General features: G+C 39.6%; 2 protein-coding genes across 2 annotated transcripts; both read left to right on the top strand.

The window, feature by feature from the left end:
- The first annotated feature begins 3746 nt into the window (after positions 1-3746).
- Positions 3747-23247, top strand: acss1 (acyl-CoA synthetase short chain family member 1). Its single transcript, XM_061040482.1, has 14 exons — positions 3747-4147; positions 7828-7924; positions 8836-9035; positions 10296-10471; positions 11066-11218; positions 12633-12780; positions 13986-14123; positions 14457-14549; positions 18463-18575; positions 20066-20192; positions 20270-20397; positions 21126-21189; positions 22000-22121; positions 22264-23247. The coding sequence occupies exons 1-14, from the start codon at positions 3799-3801 to the stop codon at positions 22444-22446; spliced, it is 2091 nt and encodes a 696-aa protein (XP_060896465.1). The 5' UTR covers positions 3747-3798; the 3' UTR covers positions 22447-23247.
- A 1386-nt stretch (positions 23248-24633) lies between these two features.
- Positions 24634-27974, top strand: LOC132975726 (gastrula zinc finger protein XlCGF57.1-like). The gene is made up of 3 exons (XM_061040483.1): positions 24634-24856; positions 25288-25393; positions 25494-27974. Exons 1-3 carry the CDS (start codon positions 24656-24658, stop codon positions 27146-27148), a joined length of 1962 nt encoding a protein of 653 aa, XP_060896466.1. The 5' UTR covers positions 24634-24655; the 3' UTR covers positions 27149-27974.
- The last annotated feature ends 6 nt before the right edge of the window (positions 27975-27980 follow it).

Genomic DNA, 27980 nt, shown 5'->3' on the forward strand with positions numbered 1-27980 from the left:
CTTAAAGGGTTCATTTTGAAAACAAACAGCTTTAATATAATAAATATATATATATATATATATATATATATATAAAAACATTTTTTTTTTATGTATTGTGTTTGTTTTATTGTTTGGCTTCTTCATGTTAAAATTAAGAGTCTTTACTACTTTATAGTTCGGCCTACGTTTATGATAAAGATGTTGTACAATTTATATACATTAAAAGAAGTTATTTTACGAAACATACTTTATATAAAAAATCAGTGACATGACAAAAAAAATAAACAGTAAAAGACTGAAAACATGTAATCAAAGTTGAGAAAAAGTAACATTCAAGATACAACACAATTCCAGACAAGCTTCTAATATTCTACAGTTAATTTATTTTGTTTACCTAAAGTTTTTTCCACATTCTGTTTTCATTATTGTAGTATTCGATAGCAATGTCATTTTAGAATTAGTATTATTTCCAATATGGCAAGCCGTTTAGGAAATTAATATATTGAATGAAACTTTGAATATATTGAATGGAAGCTGATTTCAATTCTCCAAATCCACCAGTTTCATTGTTGTCATCAAAAAGACACCCTGCTGAATATGTTGGTTTTGCAAAATGACATCAGCTGAAATGTATTGATACTTTGTTGAACGTCAAAACTTTTTTGAAGCAGCTGTTTGTACTCAAAATGATATGAATAATTTGGAATGTAGAATGCGTCACCTTGAAGATCATAGCTCAGTTATTGGAACACTTTTACTGCTTTATGAGTAGTAATGTTCAACAATCATTGCTGAACGCACTTTGTGCATCCATCTTCAGGGAACTTTTTAGTCTCTGGCTGTGTCCGAAATCACTCACTCATTCCCTACTCCCTATTCACTATAAAGTGAGTTTAATGCAGTGGACAATATAGTGCACTCACTCAGCAAAATTAAAAAACATTTCGGACACTACTCGCTCACTCACCAGCCACTGACAGTGTCGTCATTGTTGTCGCGCAACTGAAACACAGCTTAACAACGGCCGAGGATCAATAACAACGGTAAATAACAGCATGGATTTCCGTGATAACTCATATTATACTGAGTGTATTTTCACGAAACATTTACAAATAATAAATACTTATAAAATATTGAATTTTACTTAATGAGACATATTTTCAGACCAAAACTAAATTATTTATGCTCACAGACTCTGGTTTCTAGTCTGTCATCATCATTAGGACAAACTAACATCACTAAAGTTGACGATCTCTTAATCTTTATTAAAACTGATCATAGATTTCAGTAAAACGCTCTGAATATGAACTTCATTGAGTTTCTGTGTTCATGCTGGTCGCTCCTCTCATCTGTTTGAGAGCAGCCGAGTCAAACGCCACTGTCCGCTCATAAAAATCTTTTGAACCACAATGCATGATGGTATACAGTATTGCTCACATAGTGACCATCGCTCATACACTACTTTTCAAAATGCATTGTAAGATACATTGAGTGGACTATATAGGGTATGACCATGCTCACTCAGAATTGGGACAGCACTACAAAATGACGTGTCCACTATATAGTGGATAGGGAGTGATTTTGGACACAGCCTCTGAGTTGTTAGCTGAATTAACACTACAGACTTCCATTCTATATATTCAAAGTTCCATTCAATATATTCAAAATTCCATTCCATATATACAGACTTCATTCCATATATTCATAGTTCCATTCCATATATTCAAAGTTCCATTCCATATATACAGACTTCATTCCATATATTCACACTTTCATTCCATATATACAGACTTCATTCCATATATTCACACTTTCATTCCATATATACAGACTTCATTCCATATATACAGACTTACAGACTTCATTCCATATATACAGACTTCATTCCATATATTCAAAGTTCCATTCCATAAGTTTCATTCAATATATTCAGACTTCATTCCATATATTCAGACTTCATTCAATGTATTCAAAGTTTCATTCCATATATTCAGACTTCATTCAATATATTCAAAGTGTCATTCCATATATTCAGACTTCATTCAATATATTCAAAGTTTCATTCCATATATTCAGACTTCATTCAATATATTCAAAGTGTCATTCCATATATTCAGACTTCATTCAATATATTCAAAGTGTCATTCCATATATACAGACTTCATTCCATATATTCACACTTTCATTCCATATATACAGACTTACAGACTTCATTCCATATATACAGACTTCATTCCATATATTCAAAGTTCCATTCCATAAGTTTCATTCCATATATACAGACTTCATTCAATATATTCAAAGTTTCATTCCATATTTTCAGACTTCATTCAATATATTCAAAGTTTCATTCCATATTTTCAGACTTCATTCAATATACTGGTATTAAAAGTTTCATTCAATATATTAATTTCCTAAACGGCTTGCCATATTCCTAAGTAGTTTTTGAATTTGAGTTTATTAACGAACTGAGAAGCTGGAGTTACTCACTGGCTTGTTCCAGAGCTTTCCACCGTACCACTCTGTTCTGCTAATGAAACGGTAGGAGGGCTGCTTCAGCATCAAAACACAAAATAATGTTACATTTAACATGAAACATGGAACAGATATTGGACTCATCAAAGTTATTGATCCAAATTTGATCTTCAGTGTGCAGTTTCTGAGTTGACCTACAGGTGGCAGCAGCTGTCAGAGCTGATTATGATCATGTTATAATATGTTCAATTATGATGTGGCTTGATGTTATGCCTGAAGTATGGAGTTTAGTCATTTTCTTTTTTAGAATATCACAACTTTTTTAAAATTGTATTTCGTGTGAATAGATGCATTTAAGATGCTTATCACACACAATATGAAGCATTTAGGTTTGCATTGAAATAACGTTGTAAAATTAATTAACAAAATTATATTGTTTTCTACAACTGTTCTTGGTTCACAGCTAGCAGTGTGTTCAGAGCACAAACAGCACATTATGTCTCAACTCGTTTTAAACAAACATTCCTGTAGCTTAGCTAGGAAACGTAGGCCAGAAAATTGTTCAAATGAACAGATATTTCTGTGCCTACATATAAAAAAGAATTCATGCTGACAATATGGCTGTCAACTTGAATATTTACAACTGCAATCTGATACAGAGGAATGTGAAAAAAGGACCATTCAACCAACACAATAAAAAAAAAAAAGTTTCAGGGATTTAAAAAAAATAAAAAATACGGAGGAAATAGGAAAAGCATTTAGGACACATGTAATCAATTAAATCAAAATGAAAAAAGGAGGCATGACTGTAGTATGGTTCAATTCCCGGTACAGACCATATGGATATTGGGACAGGTAGCTCACTTCCTGAGTTCTGCCGGGGAGCCCTAGAGCAAGGCACAAAACCCCCAACTACTCAGGGCTCCAGTCCCTGTGCTGCCCCCTCACTCCTTTAATGCATGTCTATAGATTTTAAGCTTTTTAGGTTTGAAGTCGTGTAGCATGTCTTGCTATTACAGCAAAAAACAATTTCTCTCTGGATTAATTAAATGTATAAAATAAAATAAATGATTATGGAAAAAGTTTTAGTAACCTGTAGACTGGACTAAAAAATGCTCGGTGGTCAATCTGAGTGAGATTGAACTTTATTGACTCTTCATTGTTTGAAAAAAGAGATCAAAAGGTTGTTGTTGTTTTTTAACACTGTCAGCATGACGTTACGTGACGTGATTTTCACCACCATACCTGCATACCTGAGCACCTGAGGGAGAGAGAGAGAGAGAGAGAGAGAGAGAGAGTGGAGAGAGCTTGTGGTTTGAGGTGTGTCAGACACACTTGTTGATGCAGAGAATCAACATGGCTACTCCCAGCAGCAGGGGGACCAGACTGTTTAAGACCCTCCTGAACCACTGCAGGACCCAGGGACCAGGTCAGACCCGGACTGGACCGGGACAACACAGGTTTCTGACCTCCCTGCCACCGGCTCCCCCATCGGTCACCTGGAGCTCCGAACTGTCTCGGCTGTCCCACGGGGATCTGTACCGGCTCTCGGTAACTGATCCGGATCATTTCTGGGGATCAGCCGCAGCCGACCGGCTCCGCTGGGTTGAACCGTTCCACCGGGTTCGGGACTGTGAGCTCAGCAGCGGGAAAATCAGCTGGTTCCTGGGAGGGAAGCTTAACGTGTCTGGTGAGAGATGATCGGATAAACTTTGTGCAACAACCAACTATCAATCTATCAATACAATATTATAATCAATGAACTATCCAGAAAGAACCATACAGGGTAACCTGGGATGTCCGTATCAATGAACTTCCTTCAAACTATGAACTGACCGGTAACCAATAAACTGTCCGGTAACCATGAAGCCACCCTGCCCTACAAAGCCAAAATGCAGTATCTGCACTTTTTGTGAAATTCACTTTTTTACACAAATCGTAAGTGCAGTATCTGCTCCTCAATCTGTGAGAGTTTCGTAGTTCTACTGCTTTATTTCCCCGAGATATTGTTTTTTTTAGTAACGCAGTATCTGTAAAATACACTGTAAAACAAAGGTAAAGTAAGTGACACGTACTGCAGTTTACCTTTGTTTTAGGACCAGCCAGGATAAGGCTCATAACAAGGATACTCAATGTAAACGTATTCAATTTTATCAGAACTGGGGAGGTTATTTACAGCACTCATGTAGCCTAATGGGTGAAAATATGCAGAAAAGGGAGATATGTAAAGCAAAGTTGTGAAATGTTTCAGTTATTTTTGATACCACATGTTTTAAAACGATTCAATCACTGTTATGTTTCTCGCCAAAAGTAGCCTACCTGAAGTAAAAATCAATCTACAGATCTACAGCACGACTGCTGCAAGTGAAAGAGAGAGAACAATGGTGGTTTCCGTTTATTGAGTACTTTTGAAGTCTCAAAAAGATGCAAAAGTTATGTTTATATCTCTCACAGCCAGGAGTACATTTTGGTAAGTGATGCCCAGGCTGATAAAACTGTTAAAATTACACGTGTGTCACGTGTCTCTAGAACGCATTCATGTGTTGCATTCAGTGTTAATTAATTAATTAATTGATTTGAATCAATTGTTCAGTTCATATGAATTGTTGCTCACATACCCAAACATACAGGCCTGTAACTGTAAGATTTTGTTTATAACATAAATATGCATATGTATATATATAAACATAAATATATTTTAATCTGATCAATAAAATAATTAAATAAAATGGGAAACAAAACAAATGAGTGGAAAAGAATATACATCTTGTTTGTCTACTCAATTACATTAAAACCCATTAACAATTGTTACTGCAGTCCATCAGTGTTTGGCCACAGAATTATTCAGCAGTAAAACAAAGGCAAAGTGCAGTTTTAGCCGTAAAACTGAAATGGTCAACCTGAATTTCAAATTACAATATGTTTCAAATTCACTTCATTTCATCTAATCAATCATACAATTGGTTTTTAAATATAATTTTATACTTGTGCTTGGCAAACAAAAAACACAAAAAGCTGTTTTTTTCAGTTTGGCATTTTTGCAGATACTGCACTTTGGTTTTAGGGCAGAGTTCAGTGGAGAGTCAGTTAGTCCCAATCGCAAAATTTAAGAGACAAAACAAAACTTTTCCAGCGATTCCTAGGTGGGAACAAAAGTTTAAAAAAAGAAGAGAAATATCATTAGTGGAAGAAGAAGCCATATGAGGTATTTTGCTTTTAAAAGTAAAAGTAGACTTCCACTAAAACGTTTGAAGTCCTGAATTCAAATCCTTCTTAAAGAAAATCTATACCAAGTAAAACTGACTAGAAGTATTCTAGTATTAATATTGCAGATTAGACATGTAAGGACTTTATTGTTATTATTTAAAAGTGGTGTATTAACAGGTAGGTTAATTACACTTCATTTTCTCAGACGGGATGCAGCTCATTTTTTACTCTTTATGAATGTTATTGAAGATTGGCCTAATATGGTATCTGCATTCAAAGTTATAAAGTAACATTGGTTTCTATGTGAATGCTTTTTTATTTATTTGAACAGTCACTTCTGTTTCACTTTAAAAACATAATCAAAAATGTTTGTTAAGCCCCTATCATTTCCTGAATGAGTCACGATGACTTATTGACGAGGACCTGAGTCTCTTTTGGTATCAACAGTGAGTGTTGAGTGGACAATCAACCATCACACGGCTGCTGTTTTTCCTCCATTGACTTTTTCCTGTCTGCTGGGTTGTGAGTAAATGTTATCATGGCAACACATTTAAATCAATGACTCAATCTTAATCAGTCTTCATTTGTATAGCGTCAACTCATAAAAAGTGTTATCTCGAGACACTTTACAAAAAGTAGGTAAAAGACCTTACTCTTTGTTTTTTAGTATTACAAAAGAGCAGGTAAAAACCTTACTTATTGCTATATTACAAAGACCCGGCTTAATCCATCATGAGCACTTTAGCAAAGCAGCAAAAGAACATTGGTAAGAAAAAACCTTCAGCCGGATTCCAGGCTTATATTTGTATAGCATATATTTGTAGTCGTTTCCAGGCATGGTGGTTACTTAGTGTTACCTTTCCAAATGCTCAAAAGTATCCATATATACTGTAGTATCTGTCAGTATCCATGTATTGCCGGTATGGACTTAGAAACTTTATAGACTGTTGGTATAAATAGTGGCTGTCAGTGTAAAGAAGCTGCCAGCATATGTAAATAATTTGTCAGTATTCCAGTATAGGGTTTGTCGCTACATCATTTCTGTCAGGTTACATAAACCCTGAGTGTAAATAGAGAGTATGTTAGTTTGTCATTGTGGAGACTGTAAGTATAACACACTTGACAGAGGCTGTCAGAATATATGATGTCAGTTGAAAATACTGTCAGTAAACACAACGGAGGCTGTTGGTATATGACTGACTGTCAGTATATTGAGAATATCTGATATGGAATCTGACAGGAAAAGAGAGTATGTATATGTAGAGACAATCAGTAAAGACTGTACAAATATATATGTAGACTGATTATATAATGATTGTTTTTGTATATGGAGAATTGTTTTATATAATTGAGACAGTATATTCAGACTGTCAGTATAAAGAGGATCTGCAGTGACTGTTATGTGTCTTCATCCCCACTGTTGTTTTTCTGTCTCTGATAATAATCCAATTATATTCCAATAACGACGACTGGATTACGTGTATTGTGTCTGATCTGATCTGATTTTCTCTTGTTACATAAATTATTTTATAAACCTGCTGCGTGAGACAAAAAAACAGGCTCTTCAGCCGTAAATCCATTTAGGGATTCATTTTCAATCACAGTATAAGTGAAGACAGTTTTCATCACGTGCCAGTTTCAACACCAGAGATATGATGGTGTGTGATCATGATTCGTTTCAACACGACATATACTGTATCAACAATCACCAGAAAGAAGGGATCATTTCTATGGAAAAGATGATTTCATGAAAAATCTGTAGCTGACAAACAGCCTCTTGTTGTCTTCAGGGTCACCTAGGGCAGTGGTTCTCAACTGGTCGACCCACCACCAACTGCTTCATGAAAATCGTGACCCATATTTTTGGGATTCTTTCAACCAGATTTAATGAATGAAAAAAAGTGCAATTTGGACCTCAGATGGTACGAAACACGTGACGGAACAAAACCAACATGTTTTAATAGACTGTATGGAAGGTCTGCTTGTTGTTGAAAACGTTTCAGAAGGTTGAAAAAAACCTGCAACCACAACTAACTTTTGTTTCTTCCTGAAAAGTAAACACTTCTGATTCTAAATATGATGTATGATGTGTGTGTGTGTGTGTGTGTGTGTGTGTGTGTGTGTGTGTGTGTGTGTGTGTGTGTGTGTGTCTTTGTCTTTCAGTGAACTGTCTAGATGTTCATGTTGAGAAACATCCAGAGCGAGTGGCTCTGATCTGGGAGCGGGATGAACCTGGCACTGAGGTGAAGGTTACCTACAGGTACAAACATCAAGTCTGCATCAAAGATAAACATCTGATCAGTTATAAATTCCTTGTATCCTCCCTAAATCCTCCCTAAGACTTAACATCACTCTTATCTATATGTTATGCTGTCCGATTGTCACCTTTATCCTCCCTCTATACATATAAGTATTACTGCTCTTTTCCTATAGTAAGCTTTATCTTCACTTTATGCATATGATACTTATCTTTATCTTATACAAGGTATCTCTGTCAGCAATCAGCACTTTCAGTAACAAGAGAAGTTCCTGATTATACTGGTGAGCATCGTGGGACTGCATTGGGAAAAGGACATTAGACTGTATTTATCACAACAGCTAAGAGCAGAGATGTTGGAAGTGTTTGTATCATAGTATTATTAGTAGTAATAATAATAGTATTATTAGCTGCATTAAATCAGGAAAAGATCATAATATAATATTATGCTTATTAGCTGTAATAAAATCAAAAGAAAACTAGATATAAAGGCCTGTATCTAGCATGCACTTGTTCCCAATGAAGACTCCCTTTAAAGTTACTGTAGATGAAAACCTTTTAAAAAGTTTAATGCACAATAATGTGAAATAACTTTAGAACTGAGTATGTAACATTGTTTTATAAAGCAGAACATCGGCAAATTGTTACAAGGGGATCAAAAAAAGAACAAACGGAAGTCTAAGCTTGTGGCTCAGGAGCTGCTTTTGAAAGATGTTCACAGATCTTACATCCAAAGAGAGAGCTAGTCAAACAATATAAGAACCACAACCTAAAAGTTTCCTTTAGATTTAACCCTGGATTGAGGGAAACCCAGGAAAGACTTGTCAGTTGACTGTAGAGCTGAATTTTGACAGACTTTACTTTAAGACAAATATTATCATCCAACTTCCAACGTTCTGTGCTCTGTCCAACAGAGAGCTGCTGGAGACAACCTGCCGCCTGGCCAACACCCTCAAGAACCATGGGATCCAGAAAGGGGACAGAGTTGCCATTTACATGCCCGTGTCACCACTGGCAGTGGCGGCCATGTTGGCTTGTGCCCGTATCGGAGCAGTGCACACTGTGGTGTTTGCCGGCTTCAGCTCAGAGGCTCTCGCAGGCAGGATACAGGACGGTGAGTCATCAAGTGGATATGAAGGCAACTGCTGTAGCTTTTCCAAATTTTAGCCTCCTTTAGTTGAGTTTTTTGTTTTTTTTGAACATCTGGAAAACTAATGAAAATGACATCGGCCTTAGCTGTACACTGTGCACATTGTTTTCTGAGCTAATAAAGCAAACGTTAGCATGCTTACAAGTGATGTGGATTCCCTTGTTGTTGATATGTTTGATGATGAAGAAATTCGCCGTTGACACTGACTTGCTTACATAATGATCATTTTATTGACGAACAAGTTACAGCATCGCCAGGCTCGCCATGGTTCGACCTGGGAGAGGCACAGCCAAAAGTGATCTCCCCCGAACACACAGAAACTCTGGTACTTAATGACACACCCCACAGGAGAACAACATATGGACATCTGTTTGTTTTCAGGACAACCCCTCTTACTACAACTGCGGGGGTTTCTGTCTTAGATATATGTATGTCATAAACTCAAAGGACAACACAGGTCACAGATACAATCTCTTGTCCAGATGTCCCTGGGCAACTCTCTGGACACAGGGGCCCCATTGTACACATTCCACTGTGGGGGCTCCTGTATTAGATTTAGGATTTCCGGATAACTCAAAGAACATCACTGGTCTCAAATATAATTACTACCGTACTGTCCGTTCTTTCTACAGTCTATAATTTATACCCAGAGCCAAGAGCAGCATTTCTAGAATCTTTGCTTCAGCTCTGTTTTTTTTAAAGCATTACGCTTTTTATGCAGCTGCTGCTTGAACTTGGACAAAACTTTGTGTTGAGAGCCACACAGATTTACATTTCTACAGCAGGGGAGGGGCTTATTGTTATTATTTTAGCTCAACCAGATTTGAAGTCCTTAATAAAGTATCAACTGGATACCTCAACCCACTGCAGATATTAACTGAGCTGCAGCTCTCTGTGGCCGTTGGCTAAAACAGATCACTGGAGGTCAGACTCGCTGCCCAAGGACTTCTGTGTTTTGGAAACAGTCTCTGACTACAAAACCAAACATGGTATGAGCAGGAGGAGAAATGAACCATGAAAGAGAGTGTAGCTGAGTTCACGTTCAGGAGTATGTGGGAACCACAACAAGCACTGCCAGCAGTCAGACCATGTGATGTGCGTGTGATATTACTCTGAGATAGTAAAATAATGAAATATAAAAAAGTAAAATAATTTGTGCCCAGAAGCGATTAAAAGGCCAAGGTGAACATGAATGAAGCAGATGTGTGTGTGTTGTGTCAACAGCTCAGTGTAAAGCTGTGATCACCTGTAACGAAGGTGTGCGGGGTGGCCGACGGATTCCTTTGAAACCGACAGTGGACGCGGCGGTGAAGAGCTGCCCGACTGTCCGAAACGTGTTTGTCTCTCATAGGACAGAAACTCCTACTTCCATGGGAGAGCTGGACATCGCCCTGGAGGAGGTAAAGGAATGTTTGATCCAAACACCTGAAACAAGCACATGGTCTTCTTAGTTTAAACAGCTGACACACTCACCTAGTCGACACCTGAACATGTTGTGATACCTGACTTAATTATACTGGTTTTGATTCATCACAGAGCTGTATGAGAGTTGAAAAACACACTGCAAAAGATCACTTTCACAGTAAATAAACATATATGCAATATCCATATTGAAGTATACTTTAATAGCATGGAGTTTGTGCAACTAAACAAACTTTAAATTATTTCATTCAAAACACCTCCCTGTAAAGCAGAAACTTCTAATCAATGACACCAGTTAAAGAGAAAGGCTGAGGTTTGTTTTTCAAGAATCGAATTTGATTTACTTTTTAAGCATTGTTAAGAATTTCTTTAGATTTCTTGAACTTCTGCTCCAGTAGATTGCATGGAAACATAATCTTTTTTCTGATTGTATATTAGGAATCTTTAGCTTTTGGATAGGTAATCAGTTCTATGTTGTATGTTACAGGTGATGTTCTGTCAGTCTTCAGTCCTGTACTAGTATTAATAGTATTATCAGCAGTAGTAGTACAGTCTCATGTTGCATTTTGCAGGTGATGTCCCGTCAGTCTGCAGTCTGTCCTGCGGAGCCTCTGGACAGTGAAGATCTGCTGTTTCTTCTGTACACTTCAGGCAGTACAGGGAAACCTAAAGGCATCGTCCACACGCAGGCTGGGTACCTGCTGTACACCTCACTCACACATCAGGTACTGAGATTTTCAGAATGTTTGGCACAGAGAAAGCTACTTTGTAGGATGACCGAAGACAGACTTAGACAGGAGTAAAGTTGAAAAAGTTTTCAGATCAGTGTATATAAAGTAAATGTTGGTAAGAATGAAATCTGCCACCACTTAATGAGCGTCCTTGTTTAACCCCAGAGCTTTCTTTCTGGTTCTGCGTGTTGATGTTTTAATGAGGAAGAGAAGACAAAGGAAACAGGTTACAAAACAGGCTGAACAGAAACGCTGCTGTTTGTCCTCAGAGCAGCCTGGAGCAGGAGGAGGATGCAGCCCTGCGGCCAAATCTGCCCCTGAAAGCTTCAAATTAGGTTTATTTCTGATTGACAGGCTGAAACATCTGCTTTCTCTGCATGTGTGTTTGCAGGGATTGACATGATGTTTATGATGATAATTGAATAAAACATAAACCATAATAACCTCCCCCCCTCCACACTCCATCAATGCCAAATATTTATCAGTGCTAATTTCTAAAGCAGCTTATTGGCTCATGGTGCGGGGGGGTTGGCTCGTTGCTTGTTTGGATGAAACAACAAAACAAAAGCTGCTTTATCTGAAAAAGACAAGGACTGCTGGGTCCATGCCAGGGTGAGAAACACTGCCACAGAGAGTGAAAGAGAAAGGGTGGGAGGTTGTGTTGCTAGGCACCTCACATCGACTCTTCCGCTATTTGTTTCCAAAACAACTCCTCATTCCTACTAAACAGGCAATACTATTTACTCATTCATTTTTTACACTACAAGTATTCAGGAAGTCTACAGAATTGACTCATCATACTATTTCGTCCTGCAGGATCCTATTCAGTAACTGTTGACTTTCTTTAAATTTAAGCTAAAGTACAGTATTCAACCAAAAAAAGCTTATTTAAGGTAGTTAATTTTAGTTTACCATTTAAAGCTCCTCATTGGGCGTTTATAATGCAATGAATAAAACTTTTTGGGAACAATACATGCATCCTAACGTACAACACTCTTTCTTATTCAAACTCTTTTTGATCAAAGGACATCTCAGTGGTTTCAGTGGCCCATTTCACACATGCTGGAATGTGTATAGGGAAATGTTACTGAAAAAAAATTGTGCAAAAATACCTTAAACCTAATATAGCACTGTTTAAGCCTGGGATACCAAATATAGAGCTTCACAGATATAAACTCCCACAAAATGTGGTATTTAGATTTGCAATATGTGATGTCAAATTGTACTTAAAAACTACAAATTGAAATACATTTCCAACCAAAAAAAAACTGTAATGCACATTTCGTGCATGAAAGTTTGTACATTGTTCAACAAGGTAGGAAAATGCAAAGTTGGGAATAAGAAACAGACAGCTCTTGTCACTCTGTCCTCAGATATTAACTCTCATGTGTTTGTATGATGTCATCAGTACGTGTTTGACTATCGGGATGGTGATGTGTTTGGCTGCGTGGCAGATGTAGGATGGATAACAGGACACAGCTACGTTGTGTACGGCCCGCTGTGTAACGGCGCCACCACTGTCCTGTTTGAGAGCACACCTGTTTATCCAAACCCAGGTAAGATCCATGTCCACTAACAGTTAAAAGTTAGACACTGTTCCACCTCACAGGAGCTACCAAACCATTGGAAAAGAATATACTGACAGCCGAGGGGAGCAGTAAAAGTTGATTATTGTGAACATCGGCACCCTGCCCACTAATGTGTTAATGTTCTAGACCAGTGCTTCTCAACTGGCTTAGCCTCAGGACCCATGACCAGTTCTGACTGTTTCAGGCACATTGTTCACACATCCAGCCCACCTGGGGGATGATGTGACATTTGTTAGATAAGTGTTACACAGGTTTTAAAGAGGGTGGTTGCCAATGCTTTGTTGGCTCATTAGTTCTAGTAATCAATCTGTATTATCCTATTCAATATTCCTGTTTTCCTGGGTGATTATTAACTCTGATGTAGAAGCTGAACAGTCCCTCTAGTTCTTAAAATCAATAATGCTTCCTAATCCCTCCTATGATAACAAAAGGAATAGCCGAGGTCAACTGTCCTTGGAGCTATGGTATAGGTCCTCTGTTCCAAAGTGCACTATTACTGAAAACCTCCAGGTATGTTCTGAGAAAGACCTGGGGGCAGGGACTTTAGCTAACTTTTCTCCAACTTTTCTCCATTGTTTCTGAAAGCATTGCTGTGCCCTTCAGTGTCATATAATCTCCTCTCAATTGTCATTGAACCTTGTAGTTAAGTTCAGGTCCTGAGATATGAAAACTGACAAACGTTAGTTAACAGAGAGAATGCCGTCTCAGTGGTGGTGGCCTCTTTCCAGAGTTTGGTTACTCATTAACGCTGGTTTATTACCGTCACTTGTGGAGATGCGCAAGTTTATCTCACCTCTCTATGGTTTTATTGTCTGGTGTTGTCTTCTGAGTTGTTGGTCGGTCAGTCTCTGGCACAACAGGAAGTCTCCAAAAGGTGATGTGACCTCTGGCACAACAGGAAGTCTCCAGAAGTTGAGCAAACCTTTAGAATTCAATTTGAACTCTTGACCACATTTTTGTCACTGGTTTGTTGTGACAGATATTTATATAGGAGCACTGGGTCAAGATGTCCAGGAAGAGGCACAGGTGGGGGAAGGGGGGGGCGGTGCTATGATTTAATTAAAAATCAACAACTGAATGAAATGAATAACTGTTTAACACCAATGACAAAACAGGTAAACGTGTGTGTTTAATGTGTTTCTACATGACTCTGTGTGTCTTTGGTACTTCAGGCAGGTACTGGGAGACAGTGGAGCGTCTGAAGATAACTCAATTTTATGGAGCGCCCACCGCTCTACGTCTGCTGCTTAAGTACAATGAGAGCTGGGTGAAGAAATACGACCGCTCGTCCCTGAGGACGCTCGGTTCAGGTAACACATGGTGATTCAAATGACTCATCTAAAACGTCAACATAACAACAGCGTGGCTTCAGCTTGAACATTTTGTGACTGACTTTAAGATAAGATTAGAATTCAGAGTAAAATTCCCTGATGACGTCTTTATCTTGACATCATCAGACACCAGACATCTGATTAGATCTATGAACGGACCGTATAGTCAGTGTATTAATGACCCACATTAGATTAGATTTAAATGACACTGTGTGTGTGTGTGTGTGTGTGTGTGTGTGTGTGTGTGTGTGTGTGTGTGTGTGTGTGTGTGTGTGTGTGTGTGTGTGTGTGTGTGTATTTGTCTGTCTGCAGTTGGAGAGCCTATCAACCATGAGGCCTGGCACTGGTTCCATGATGTGGTTGGAGATGGACGGTGTCCTTTAGTGGACACCTGGTGGCAGACAGGTAGGGAACACTAAGATTGACACCTACACACACACGTACAATCATCCATTCAGTTAGAAGCTTTTACACAACAGCAACAACATTACACAAGAGGAACTGCCAAAAGTCCATCCATGAACCCCACAGCTACTGATAAAAACATGTCACAGCAGCACCCATTGATGAATTCCTACTGTATTTGGCCAGTTGATTAAGGTGATCATCAAGAATGGCTGCAAAAGATTTGGTTCCATTTGGAGAATCTAATGGTGAGATATAGTAATCATCCTGAAGTGGCACCATTTAAGATCAAAGTCAGGTAGCTGGCATAAAAGTAGAGTATTAACAGATCTGTGACTGAAATAACTCATTAACGTCTACACTACATACTATAAAATACTACTAACTGGTTTATTGTATGTTGTTAACTATATTACAGTTTATAAATGTGACATGTTGTGTTGCTGACATGTTATCATAAAGTATTATGGACTCTTCTTTCCTTGTATCTTCATGGCACTTCTGATAGTACTGTGTTTTTGATTCATTCAAACATTCAAATTAAACAACAGAGTACGACACACACCTTTACTCCATAAAGTGCAACATTGACTTAATGTGGGTTAAATTCTGATACTGCTGTGAATGCTAATATGAACTCCGGGTGTTTAAAATGAATCATTTGTACAATGCAGATGTGGACGATTCTGCTTAAACTTGTTCTGCAACATAATCGATGCATTCTTCTGACGTTGATTGTAGATATTCCAGCTGCAGGTGGACCTTTATAATTTATTTGTTTTGGTTTACAATGTAAAGACATTTATGTTGACATTGATTTCCAAATCACTTCATAATTAATGAAAATGGAGTTCATATTTATCTGATTGCTTGTCTTCATTGATAAAAAAGTAGCCATGTGCAGTAATATAACATTTAAGATGCATTGTGATATCAAACAGAGTTGAATTATAGACAGGATAATCGTAATTGAGTTGAATCGTGAGACCAGTGAAGATACACAGCTCTGTGCCTCTGCAAATGCCTTAGCCTTCAGAGGGAAAAACACCTATGAGGAGATTAGAGAATGTATTTACAGTTTGGCTTCATGTTTACAATTGTACGGGCGGCTGTGGCTCAGTTGGTAGAGTCTGTCGTCTCTCAGCCGGAAGGTCCGGGGTTCAATCCGCAGCTCCTGCGACATGTCCGATGTGTCCTTGGACAAGACACTTAACCTTGAATTGCTCCCACTGCATCGTCTGTGGCATATGAGTGTATATAATTGGGATTAGTAACTTCTGATGGTCACCTTTCATAGCAACTTCTGCCATCAGTGTGTGAATGGGTGGGTTTGACATGTGGTGAAAAAGTGCTTTGAGTAGTCAGAAGACTAGAAAATTGCTACACAAGCTTTCGTATTCTTTTTATCTGCTGTTTAAGTCCGGCTCATACATAAACCAAAGTACAAGACATATTAATATGTTAATATATTATTTCCCTGATGATGGCACTAGATGAGAAGTCAGAAGATCACCAAACACTGTCAACGGGAAAGTGGGACACAGGTGCGGACCCAAGGGTGTCTTAAAGTTATCCAAGAAGGATAACCACAAAAATCACAAGCGATAGATTGGAGGGGGGTAGGGAACAATGAAATAGTATAGAGCCAAAACACCCTTCTAACTAATGCATCGAAAATGATTAACTAAACCACTGCTGCCAAGCAGCTGACTGGGGTATGTCAACTACCCAGCACCCCAAGTTATTTTAGCAATAGACATAAATACACAGAAAGTTATTTGTTTGTGTTTATGAACACACAGACAACACAGGGAGACCCTCTCACTACCTCTGAAGGTGAGATAATGAGTCAGCACAGAGTTTATAGAAGCTCCCCACACCTGGATTTAATCAAGGCCAATCAGCCACAAACACACCTGACTCTGCACTTAGGTGATTAATTCACCAACCCCAGTGAGAAGCCAGAGAGTGTGCCCTTACAAAACATAAACAAAGTCATCGTAATGGTATACAGAACATGTCATCACAATTTATCCAACAGTTGTTTCATCTGCACATGTGTGTGATTGATTACTTTCAAGAAGCTTTCAAGCGATGTACTGAAGCTTATTCTGGCACATGCAGCAGAGACTGGTTTGCATCACTGAGAAACTAAAAGAAATGACAGGTGATTGATACTGTTGGAACCAGCATAACTTCTGCTTGGACCAATGAACAAATCCTGAAAAAGATCTCTGATGTGGTTTTCTGTCCGTCTCTTTTCTTGTGTGTTAGCTTGTTTGTGGTTCTGACTGTTGATCCGATTGTAAGTCTGTCTGATTCTCTCTTTACTGAAGCTTTAACCCTAATTTGAACGATTAGCACCAGAACATCTGCAGCTCTGCGGAAAATGAATTAAGATCAAATCCTCAACACTTACACCCCCAACAGCAACCGCTCACACCCGCCTGAGAAGACGGAGGATCACTGACAGCAGTGTGTGTGTGGGTGTGTGTGTGTTTGTGAATGACCTAATTCCTCGACAATCACGAAACAGAGAACTGTGTGTGTGCGTGTTGTTTTTACATCACTCTTTAAAATCTCTGCCAGCTGCTTCTTTCTCTTGAAAGAAGAAAAATCCCCAATAAATTAAGAAATTAAAGGGAATTAAAGCTGTGTAGGCCTGTAGACCCCTTGATGTCACGGTGTAGGCTGGAGGCAAAACAAAGTTAAACTAGAGGGAAAAACTAATCGTAACCACATGGGTAGACAGTAACGTCTCAAAACTGAAATCCTACTAGCTGCACTGCCAGCATGTAACATGTTGCTATTCTCATAACATAGCTAACTTAACAAGTGTGGCTAATAGTTGTTAAACAAAATCCTGTTTCATGTATGTAAACCTATAACAGTCACACAGATACCAGTTAAGTAATGAGTTTGACAACCATTTCCAAATATATGCTGTAGGTTCACTACATACCCAGTCATTCAAGTATAGTTCCCTGTCATGATGTACTGTAGTTGTTTGCTCTAATGACAATGACCCAAGCCTTGTACTTGTAGCTGTCTTCTGTCCCTGCGCTGTCAGGGAAGAACTTAGGACCGTACAACAAAAAAAACTCATCAGTAAAATTGTGGTATTTCAAGTCCTGTACATGGCCATTCACATAGGCATCTATGGACTTCTACACCCTCAGTTTGTCTTTACTTTACACACTCGGGTTTATAGCAGTCCTGTCACATCATCCATCCAATGAGTGAGATCGTACTGGTCGGGCAGTCTGCTCCGGTTCAGTGTTTACTTATTCCAGTATCACTATTGGTTCCCGAGAGTAAGTGACTTTATATACTGAGAGAGACGTGTATTTCTTTCTGCAAAAGTTGAAAGCAAGCCAAAAACATCTTGCTAGCTAGCTTGGCTAAAGTGTCTGGAGGATTGTTTTGCCTCCAGCTAAGCCCCGCCCACAGAAAAAACGTCACACCGTCAACACTAACAGGGTCTATGGAGACAACATCTGAAGCTCTCTACTGGCAGCCAGAGGATGCTGATAGAAACAAGCTTTATCCGTGTGGTATTTCTTTTCTTTGACGCAACCTCCATATATTCATATTTGACGGTTTGAATCGTGACCAATCACTGAATTGTATCCATTCCTAAACTCACCTGTGAGCTGTCATTGGCTGGGGGAAACACATCCAATCCCTGCCCAGAAGCATCCGTTGTCAACCGAAACAAAACAAAACATCAAAATCCAGGCAGAGGACAGGGACAGGGCCGGCACAGTCACCAACACACATGTATGCCCATTAGTGATCATTTATCTCCAAGTCTATATTTGATTTTTTAGGAAACAGCTACTGACTCTATCTTTAAAGGATTTTTTCCCTTCTTTGACACAGAATAATATTTTATGTTCTTCCTCTTCTGAAGAGACCGGAGGAGTCTGTATCGCCCCTCGACCTTCAGAGGAAGGAGCGCCAATTGTCCCAGCAATGGCCATGCGGCCGTTCTTTGGCATCCAGCCGGTTCTCATGGGAGAGAAGGTGAGTTTGTATTTTGTACAGATAAGCCTGGCTCGTGGTTTTCCCATGGTTCCAGTCTATGTGCAAAACTTTACCAGTTCCAGCTGTAGCTTCATATGTACTGTTCTGATTCTCTTTCTTTCAAATTCTTTGAACAAATGAATACTGTTGGATACAAGAAGAAACTATTCAGATTCTGTTGCTATTAGTGCGACATTGAGAGCAAGTGGTTTCCTCATATGCACTTCAGATGTGATCTACCATCAATCTCTGCTTTGCATTAACCCTACTTGATCTTTAGATGAAAGGGGTCAAACGAGCCTTCGAATGACACCCTCTCTCTTTCGAAGTCAAAGCTTTCAATTAAAACTGTCCAGTAGCATATGTTTGCTTTGATTAACAGACTTTCAGGCTCAGTTTGGATGATCGCTGCTCCTCCAAATTAATTATCCCCTAGTTTCCTCATTTCCCTCGCTCTGTTATAGAACTGTAATCTCGAGTGTTCGAGGGTTTTTCATCATCACTGGTTACTGAGTCTAGATTAGATTTCATTAGGCCTGCTTCAGTTTCGCATTTCATCCCTTGAGGAGGTCATACTTTCATTCCAATCCTCTCAGAGTTAACACTTACTACACTTTACTTACTGCAGATGAGCACGGCTCCTTTGTGATTAATAGACAGTTTGTGCAGGATTTATTTGTACCACTTAACACTGGCCTCGTTCTAAGTGAGGACAAGAACAGTGTATCTCCAATAACACTAAATTTGCTCTTACGGAATTGTGATAGTGGTCATTAATATGGTGGATCATGTTGTGCTTTGATAAAAATGACACAAACAAACATATTGTGAAGGTTGTTTTAGTATTTTGTGCACTGGTGGAAAAATGTTTAGGCCTATCATTTGTTGGAGTAGCCTAATACCCAACACTTAAAAAATGAAGGCCTACAGGTAAAAAAAAGTCACAAATCATACGGTAGCATTATCAGCTAAATGTAGAATCAAAAGTAAAAGTAGTAAAACGCTGTGAGGCTAACGCTGAAGGTTCACAGGTTGAAATCATTCTTACAAATTAAGGCTGAACAGGTTCAAATTTAAAATATCATGCTAACAGACTGGCTAGAGCTAACAGGTAGTTCATTATATGCTAATGGATGGAGGCTTGTTAGCTAAAAGTTCCCATTATTATTTTATCAAACAAATGAATTGCAAACTTATCAAGGCTAAAGCTAACAGGTCCCAGGTCATGAATCTTGCTAACAGATTCAGGATAGAGCAAATCCAAGCTTTTTATTCAACTGAAGCTGATGCTAACAGGTCCCACATTATTTTTTGTCACAGACTGAGGACTGAAGGACATTTTAAATACTCAGAAATGTTTGGTTGGGAGCTGAAGTTTCTTGTGTGGTGTATGAGTATGGCTAGTTTCCATGTTTGGTTTGTGTATTGTCTGTACTATTGTGTAAAATCTGAGTTTATTTTTATCAACCTGTATATTGTGTGATTTTCAGGGTGAGCCTCTCTCTGGAAACTCTGTGAGTGGCGCTCTGTGTATCAGTCAGCCATGGCCTGGGATGGCTCGAGGCATCTATGGAGACCAACAGAGATTCGTTGATGCGTACTTCAAACCATATCCTGGTCAGTAATATAAAACAGACTGCATTTAATCATTTCATGATCACAGTCTTTGAGCTTAGGTTTTTTTTTTCTATCAGGTTGTTATTTTACTGGTGATGGAGCACACCGGTCAGAGGATGGTTACTACCAGATAACTGGCCGGATGGACGATGTCATCAACGTCAGCGGCCATCGCCTCGGTACGGCAGAGATAGAGGATGCTCTGGTGAGACTTCTTCTTAGTTTAAGTCTGATTATAGTACCACATATCACAAATCTTACTGCCAATAAAATATTTAGAAAACTAAATGTAAAAGTTGTGTTCAGAACAAAGTGAAGCCAATATTTGCACAGTGCAATTACATGCAAATTAAATAGAAAAGAGTAAATAGATTTTATACTTACTAAAGATGCAATAGAATTAGATTTAGACAGCTTCATTCATCCCAGAAGGGGAACTCAGTTTTACAGCTTAGACAAAGCTACATGTAGAGACGTGAAAATGCTGACAAACATAGCCTTCAGCAGCATTCAGACGTGTCAGTGATATCACATCTGTTGGTAGGAGTCAGGCCATAAAATAATTTATGAACACAACTCAAACTTCTGTTTGACCAATCTTTTCTAAATAAAATCCCAGCAAAATTATATTTATTTTGGTTTGGTTTTGGTTACTTATATAACCAATGTACTAGCTAGACACAGTGACTATGTATTTAATTTGGAAAAAAATTATGAACCTGTAACTGTAACTCACTAGAATCGAAGGGAGCTAGGGTTACGCTGCAGCTGAAGCAATAGCCGGCTTATGAAATGAGGAAGTGGTATAAAATGAGATAAATGCTGCTGTTAGGACTCCTTGTCAGTGACTGTGTCTCAAATTTAAAAGATGAGTTTTCTTCGTATTTTGAGCTGAAAACTGAACATAAATCGATGTTGTTGTTTGTGTTGCAGGATGAACATCCAGCGGTTCCAGAAACAGCTGTGATTGGTTTCCCACATGACATCAAAGGAGAAGGTGAGGGTTAAGACACAGCTGACACGCCTGATCTCCTGTTATCCTCTGCTGCTCTTTATATGTAAACATGTGGAATGGTGGGCTCTTGTTTAGACAGTAGATCAGCAAGAGAAAGATATAATGAAACTTTCAAAACTTTCTTGATAATGTTCAAAGATGGACGGTTGTCTTTCTGGAGAACAGTGAAGAATGGTAAATGCCATTTACTGAGAAAAATGTTTTAGATAACATGGCAAGATTCTTCTTAGAACATGCACATTGATATCACTTTTTAATATTCATCTGCAAAGATGAAAATACATTCAATAAAACCAAAACATGTTTTTTTTTACATTTCAAAGCATATACAAAATAATTTTGCTGGGCTGCATGAATAGCTCAACAGCAGATGTTTATATTATGGAAGAGCATAGATTTGAATAGGTACAAACATGAGTGAAGGATTTAGATGAGGTGATCAAGAAAAAAAACACGCTTGAAATATGTCTCAGAAAAACATATCTTCAGTCTTATATTAATTAAATACTGTTTATGATATATGTAAAATATCTTAAGTGAATCAGTCATATTTAGTTGATTTATAGTAAAAATAAGATGAATTTATTTGAGACAGAAAACTGCTGAAGATGAAGTTTGTTTGATTTGTGTCCCTCTGCTGCCCTCTGCTGGTGTATTGAAGGACTGACTATTTGGGCAAGATCTTTTCTTTCTTTCTTTCTTTCTTTCTTTCTTTCTCTCTTAATATCTTCCTTCATTTTGTGTGTGTGTGTGTGTGTGTGTGTGTGTGTGTGTGTCTGTGTGTTTGTGTAGTACCATTTGCCTTTGTGGTTCTGAAGGAGGAGTTTGCTGACGACCCCTTCGCCGTCCTTCAGCAGCTCAGAGAACTTGTGGCCACAAAGATTGCTAAATATGCCGTCCCAGAGCACTTCCTGGTAAGATCCTGCCCGACTCTGGTTTTCAAAGGAAGCAGATAAAAAAAATCTGTCTGTTGAAGTTACAAATAATTGTAACTTCACATTTACAGACGGCTGAAAGTAACCAAGCAAACTAAGTTCTTACCTGTTTGTGTCTCAGGTGGTGAAGCGTCTGCCGAAGACTCGCTCTGGGAAGATCATGAGGAGGATCCTCAGGAAGGTTGCCATGGAGACAACTGGACCAGGTGACCTTGGTGATGTGTCAACTCTGGACGATCCCTCTGTCGTCAACGAGATCATTCAGGCCCACGAGCTCTACAGGAAGCAGAGAGGAAAACAGTAGTAGAAGAAGAAGCAGTAGCACGGAGGATGAACATCCTGTCCTTACAAACTGTTTGGAACACTGGGAAGAGTTGGGATGCGCCAGTATAGATTACATCATCATTTCTCAAGTAGAACTAAAGACGTTCAGAGACAGCACATATCAAGGTGCTGCAGTCCAAGTAAGAAATCAACATTTGCAAGTTGTTTTTTCCAGACGTTCAAGTCAGGAAAACATGGATGCCTGTCGAAAACATACAGTATGTACGTATGACAAGTCTTAGGAGTAGTACCATTTGTTGGATGAAAACTGCAGAACATTTCACAACACAAACAGCACAATAAGTAGCCTAAGATTATTCTGCAATCTGTTCTCTGTGTGCTGTGATATCACTGTGACGTTAATGTGTGTTAATGTTGATCAACTGGGACTAGAGAGATCTTGCAGGAGTTTTGGTTTTTAACAGCTGTGGCATATACATTCAGTATTTTTCACTAATCGTAACAATGACTTAATCATGAGATTAAATCATTTTTTAATTCCAGATTTTTTATGATTACAATGTTTTCGAATCTTTTAAAAGTGTAAGTCCTACAAGATCTGAATCAAGTTTGACAATATCTGCTTGTATTGCAGAAGTCTTTTTATTTGACGCGTACATTTTTATAAACAGATATTACAGATAAGCATACATAGTTTGCTGCTGACTTACAGTGGATCTGATCAAACACAAGTAATAAACTTTTACTGATGAATAAATACTGTTATCTGTGTTTTTAACTTGATAAGAAACAACAAAATAAAACCTTTTGAATTATTAAAGCTGCTTTGAGGAATGTTCAGTTTGTCACCTCACTGCTGCTACTTTAATGCCATTAATGGTGATATATGCATTCATCTTGTCAATGCCTTCAATCTTTGGATACTGTATACTTTGAAGCATTATTACTTACCTAAACTCTGTATGATCAAATTTGCTGGCTTGCATTATCTACTTGTAGACATAATTATTGGCATGTCCTTTTTTTAAAGGCTATACTTATCCTGCTTTCCTCACACTCGTGTCATTTTATTCATGTGAAAAGTGCTGGAAGCCACAGTCTTCACTCTGCGACCCAAACATCTTAAAATGGGAAAAGGTGTTTCAGGAATGCTGCTCCTGTAGCTTGGAATCTGCTGCAGGAGGACTTGTGTCTGGGGGAGCTGGACTCTGGACTCTTTAAATCATTTCAAAAGTAGATTGATACATCGGGCTGTTTGTCTAATGACTTTCTGCTCTGTTACCACGGTACTTTTTTCCTGTGTTTTGTCATTTTAAATGTGTTGTAGTCTGCAAATTTGTTGAAGTGTCCTACTAGTTGTCTTGGCCACAATACTCTTGTAAAAGAGATTCTTAAACTCTTAAATTCTTGAATGAGGTTCTAACTGGTTATATAAACTTTGAAAAAGGATGGTCCCTGTAGAAAAAGTGGTACACCCTAATGCTGTGCTGATCATGATCTTGTCTAATAGTATTTGCAGACGAAAAAACGCATCTTGGTGTTTGTTTAAAACGTATCACTTGCTATAAAGCCTTCGGTGGAAAATAAATGAAAACAAAGATGCCTCCAGTCTGCGAACTGTGACACCGACCTGCAGGTAAAAAACAATAACTATGACATTTGAATGGAGTGATATTTTCCCATGACAAATCAGAATGACTGAGTGTTAAAATGCTTGAGGTATTGAATATGGAGCGTTTCTCTCTATTCTATTCAATCGATAAGGTTTTGGGGCAGCAGTAGCTCAGTCTGTAGGGACTTGGGTTGGGAACCGGAGGGTCGCCGGTTCAAGTCCCGGTGCGGACCAAATATGGAAGTTGGTCTGGTAGCTGGAGAGGTGCCAGATCACCTCCTGAGCACTGCCAAGGTGCCCCTGAGCAAGGCACCGAGCCCCCTCCCCATCATCAGCTCAGGAGCGCCCGCTGTGGGCAGCTCCATCACCCTGGCTTCTCTCCATTAGTGCCATAGGATCCTGTTTCTGCATGTGTGTGTTCATGACTTACAGAGTGTAAAAACTTAAATTTCCCCTTGCGGGGATCAATAAAAGTAAATCTTAAATCTTAAATCTTATCTGTAAATGTGACCTCCAGTCAGCAGGGGGCGAGAGCGGGCTTGTCTCTTCAGTCTCGTCAAAATCTGCCGTCAGTGCGCACAGTTGTGTCGCAAAAACACCTAGCAATGGCCGCCAGATGAAAACAACACACAAACTCCTTTCGTTGAATCGGGTTGAACTTTCTTATTTCGCATTAAATTTGATGCGTTTTGTCATAAAAATGTCGTCCTCTGTGGAAAAGCTCGTGTCGGCCTTCTTGGAGGAGTTCATGTTGACTGCTGTGACTGAAATCTGCCAGAGACTCAAAGATGAACCTGCTGGAAACTCAAAGACAGAGGTCAGTCACCTGAACACAACTCAAAAACTTTTTTTAATTTTTATTTTTTTCAAGTTTGGTTCTTGTTTACAGCTGTTCTTCAAACGCCATGAATGTGTCACCTGTCTCAGGGAAATAGATTGAATCAATATTACATAATAAAGTCCAGTTAAGAATTTGACTTCCACTTAAATAAGGTTTTAAATTAGGAGCTAAGAAGGCACACCATGGTTTAACATATACCAGTCTAATTTAATCAGCCTAGTCAAGGCTGGACTGAATGACAGAATCACTGTTTAGCAGCACAAAATGCATCCTTCTTCAGTTGAATAAACACAGACACCACAGGCACTGTAGCTAGCTTTGTTTTGTTTAAAATGAATTAGCAGCTGTTCAGTTCTCCTCAGTGTAATGTGTGTACTTCTAATATGTCTTTATGTTGTGTCCTGCAGGAGCAGCTGCTGGATGTGATGAGGAGTCTCTGTGAGGCTCTGCTGAAGGAGCTGAGGAGGCTGCTGGAGCAGAACCAGGAGCTGACAGACGAGCAACAGGAGGACAGTAAGGGCCTTTGTTGAACTACCATGTTGTTATCATTAGGAGCCGCATGACGTCCATGTGTATCCCACTAAGCTCACAGTAATGGCATTTCTCTGTACAGATGAGCCTCAGCAGGACTCCACCCTCCCTGCAGCTGAGGGGGACACCCAGGACGAGGTGAGCCACCAGTCAGAAGCTCCTCGAGCTGAAACCGCCTCAAAGGAGCAGACTCCTGCCATGGGAGGCAGACAGACCTTCAGCTGCAGCATCTGCAGAAGCAGCTTCTCCAGACGTGCCAACCTGAACGCTCACCTGCGTGTCCACAGCAGAGAGCGGCCCTTCACCTGTCCCACGTGTGGGAAAGCATTCTCCGCCCGGAGCAGTGTCAGAGTCCACCAACTCACGGTGCACAACAAGCAACGGCCCCACAGGTGTTCTCACTGCAGGAAACTATTTGGCACCCGGAGCCACCTGAGGACACACCAGCTGTCCAGCCGGGCTCAGCGTGGCGGGGCGTTCAAGTGTCCGACCTGTGGCAAGGTACTGGCAGCACGATGCTGCCTCCCGCAGCACAGACTGAGCTGTCAGAAAACAAATGACAAATTCAGGTGTGCAGAGTGCGGGAAGCAGTTCTCCAAACACAGCTACCTGTCTGCACACCAGAGAGTCCATCAGAAGGACAAACCTTTCAAATGTCCAACATGTGAGAAAGGGTTTACCACACAACGCAGCGTTCACATTCACCAGCTCACTATCCACAAAGGTCTGAGGCCTTTCAACTGCAGCGTCTGCAGTAAGACCTTCAGCCAGCAGAGCGGCCTCAAAGCCCACTTGAGGACACACACAGGTGAGAGGCCGCACACTTGCGAGCAATGTGGAAACAGTTTCTCCAGCAGGAGCAGCTTGTCAGTACACCGTCGTGTTCACACAGGAGAAAAGGCCTTCAGCTGTGACGCCTGTGGGAAACGCTTCAGTGTGTCAGCTAACCTGAGGCGCCACCAGCTGGTCCACTCTGGTAGCCGGGAATTCAGCTGTGATGAGTGTGGTCGCAATTTCACCCAGGCTGTACACTTGAAGGCGCATCAGACAGTGCACAGTGGTGAGTGGGCGTTCATTTGCAACAGCTGCGGGAAGGGATTCAGACAGCGCAGCACTCTGTTGGCACATGAACAGAGTCACACTGGCACCCAACCATACAACTGCAGTGAGTGCGGAAAAAACTTCTCTTCATCATCGTCGCTGAAACGCCACCAGCTGGCACACAGTGGTCAGAGATCTCACACCTGTGACGAGTGTGGAAAAAGCTTCACCAGTGCCCAGATCCTGAAAACTCATCTGCAGCTGCACAGCGGGAACAAAGCATTCTCCTGTGATGTGTGCGGGCGTGGCTACAGTTCGCTAAGCTACCTGAAGATGCACCGACGCAGCCACTCAGAAGGGAAGCCATTCAGCTGTGCTCAGTGTCAGAAAACCTTTTCCACACAGGCCAGCATGCAGCTGCACGAGCGCACGCACAGCGGAGAGAAGCCGTTCATCTGCGAGGTTTGCGGGAAGAACTTTAGTGTGTCGCAAAACCTTGTTCGACACAAACGCATCCACAGCGGAGAGAAGCCTTTTGAGTGCGCCATCTGCGAGAAGAGATTCAGTCAGAATAACAACCTGAAGGCTCACCAGCTGGTTCATACGGGGCAGAAACCATTCAGCTGCTCTACCTGCAGCAAGAGCTTCTCCTCCATGAGGAGTCTCAGAGAGCACAAGTGTGTTACTGCTGAATGAAAGCTATCGAAACTGTGGAGACAGAAGTCAGACATGAGGCTGACAGAACAAATGTGGAGACTAAAATATCCTGAAACAGGACAGTCAAGGGTCTGTTTTTAGTCTCACGAAAACAGGATGTATTGATGACCCTCCAACCTCAAAGGATATTTTAGGTATTGGGAGAATGTAACAAAATAAAAAAATGGTCTTTTTTCTTTTTTGAAATAGTCACAAAAAAAGATGAAAGGCTCCTTATTGTTAAAAAAATAGCTATGTTTTTTGGTTCATCTTAACTCTTAAGATACAGTTCATCAGTTGAAATCTAAAACTCCAAAACCAATAAAATCTGAGTTAACAGAGATGTTCCAATACCATTCTTTCCACCCTGATAAAAATTCAGATACATAGTATCTATACTCAAGTATGGATTAATAAATATCCCCCCTTTTAAAGCATAGCAATGTTGAAGTATACTGATGTTTAGTGGAAAAAAGTGGCCGCTGATTCACTTTAATTTAGTTGTGTTTAGGGGGTGCTGGTAAAATATGCTGTCAGATTGGTACATCGCCTGTGGTACGTGCAGATACTTGATAAGCCTCACTTTGTAAGTTTATAGTCAGAAGAATTTTGTTTACACAACTTGTGTACTGAAATAGGAGTCATTGTTGGGTGAACATTGGGTATTTTTATATATCATTCAGGATGTATAAATTCCTATGTCTAAATGATCCTGGTGAAGTATGATTTCAAATTAACAATTTTTTTTATTATGGTTTTGAGATTTTGACTTAATATTATTAATGTTACATTGAAAAATCATCGTGACCTCACTGTCAGAAAGGCTGGTGTG

Source organism: Labrus mixtus, chromosome 6 (assembly GCF_963584025.1).
Source record: "Labrus mixtus chromosome 6, fLabMix1.1, whole genome shotgun sequence".
Lineage (NCBI taxonomy): Eukaryota > Metazoa > Chordata > Actinopteri > Labriformes > Labridae > Labrus > Labrus mixtus.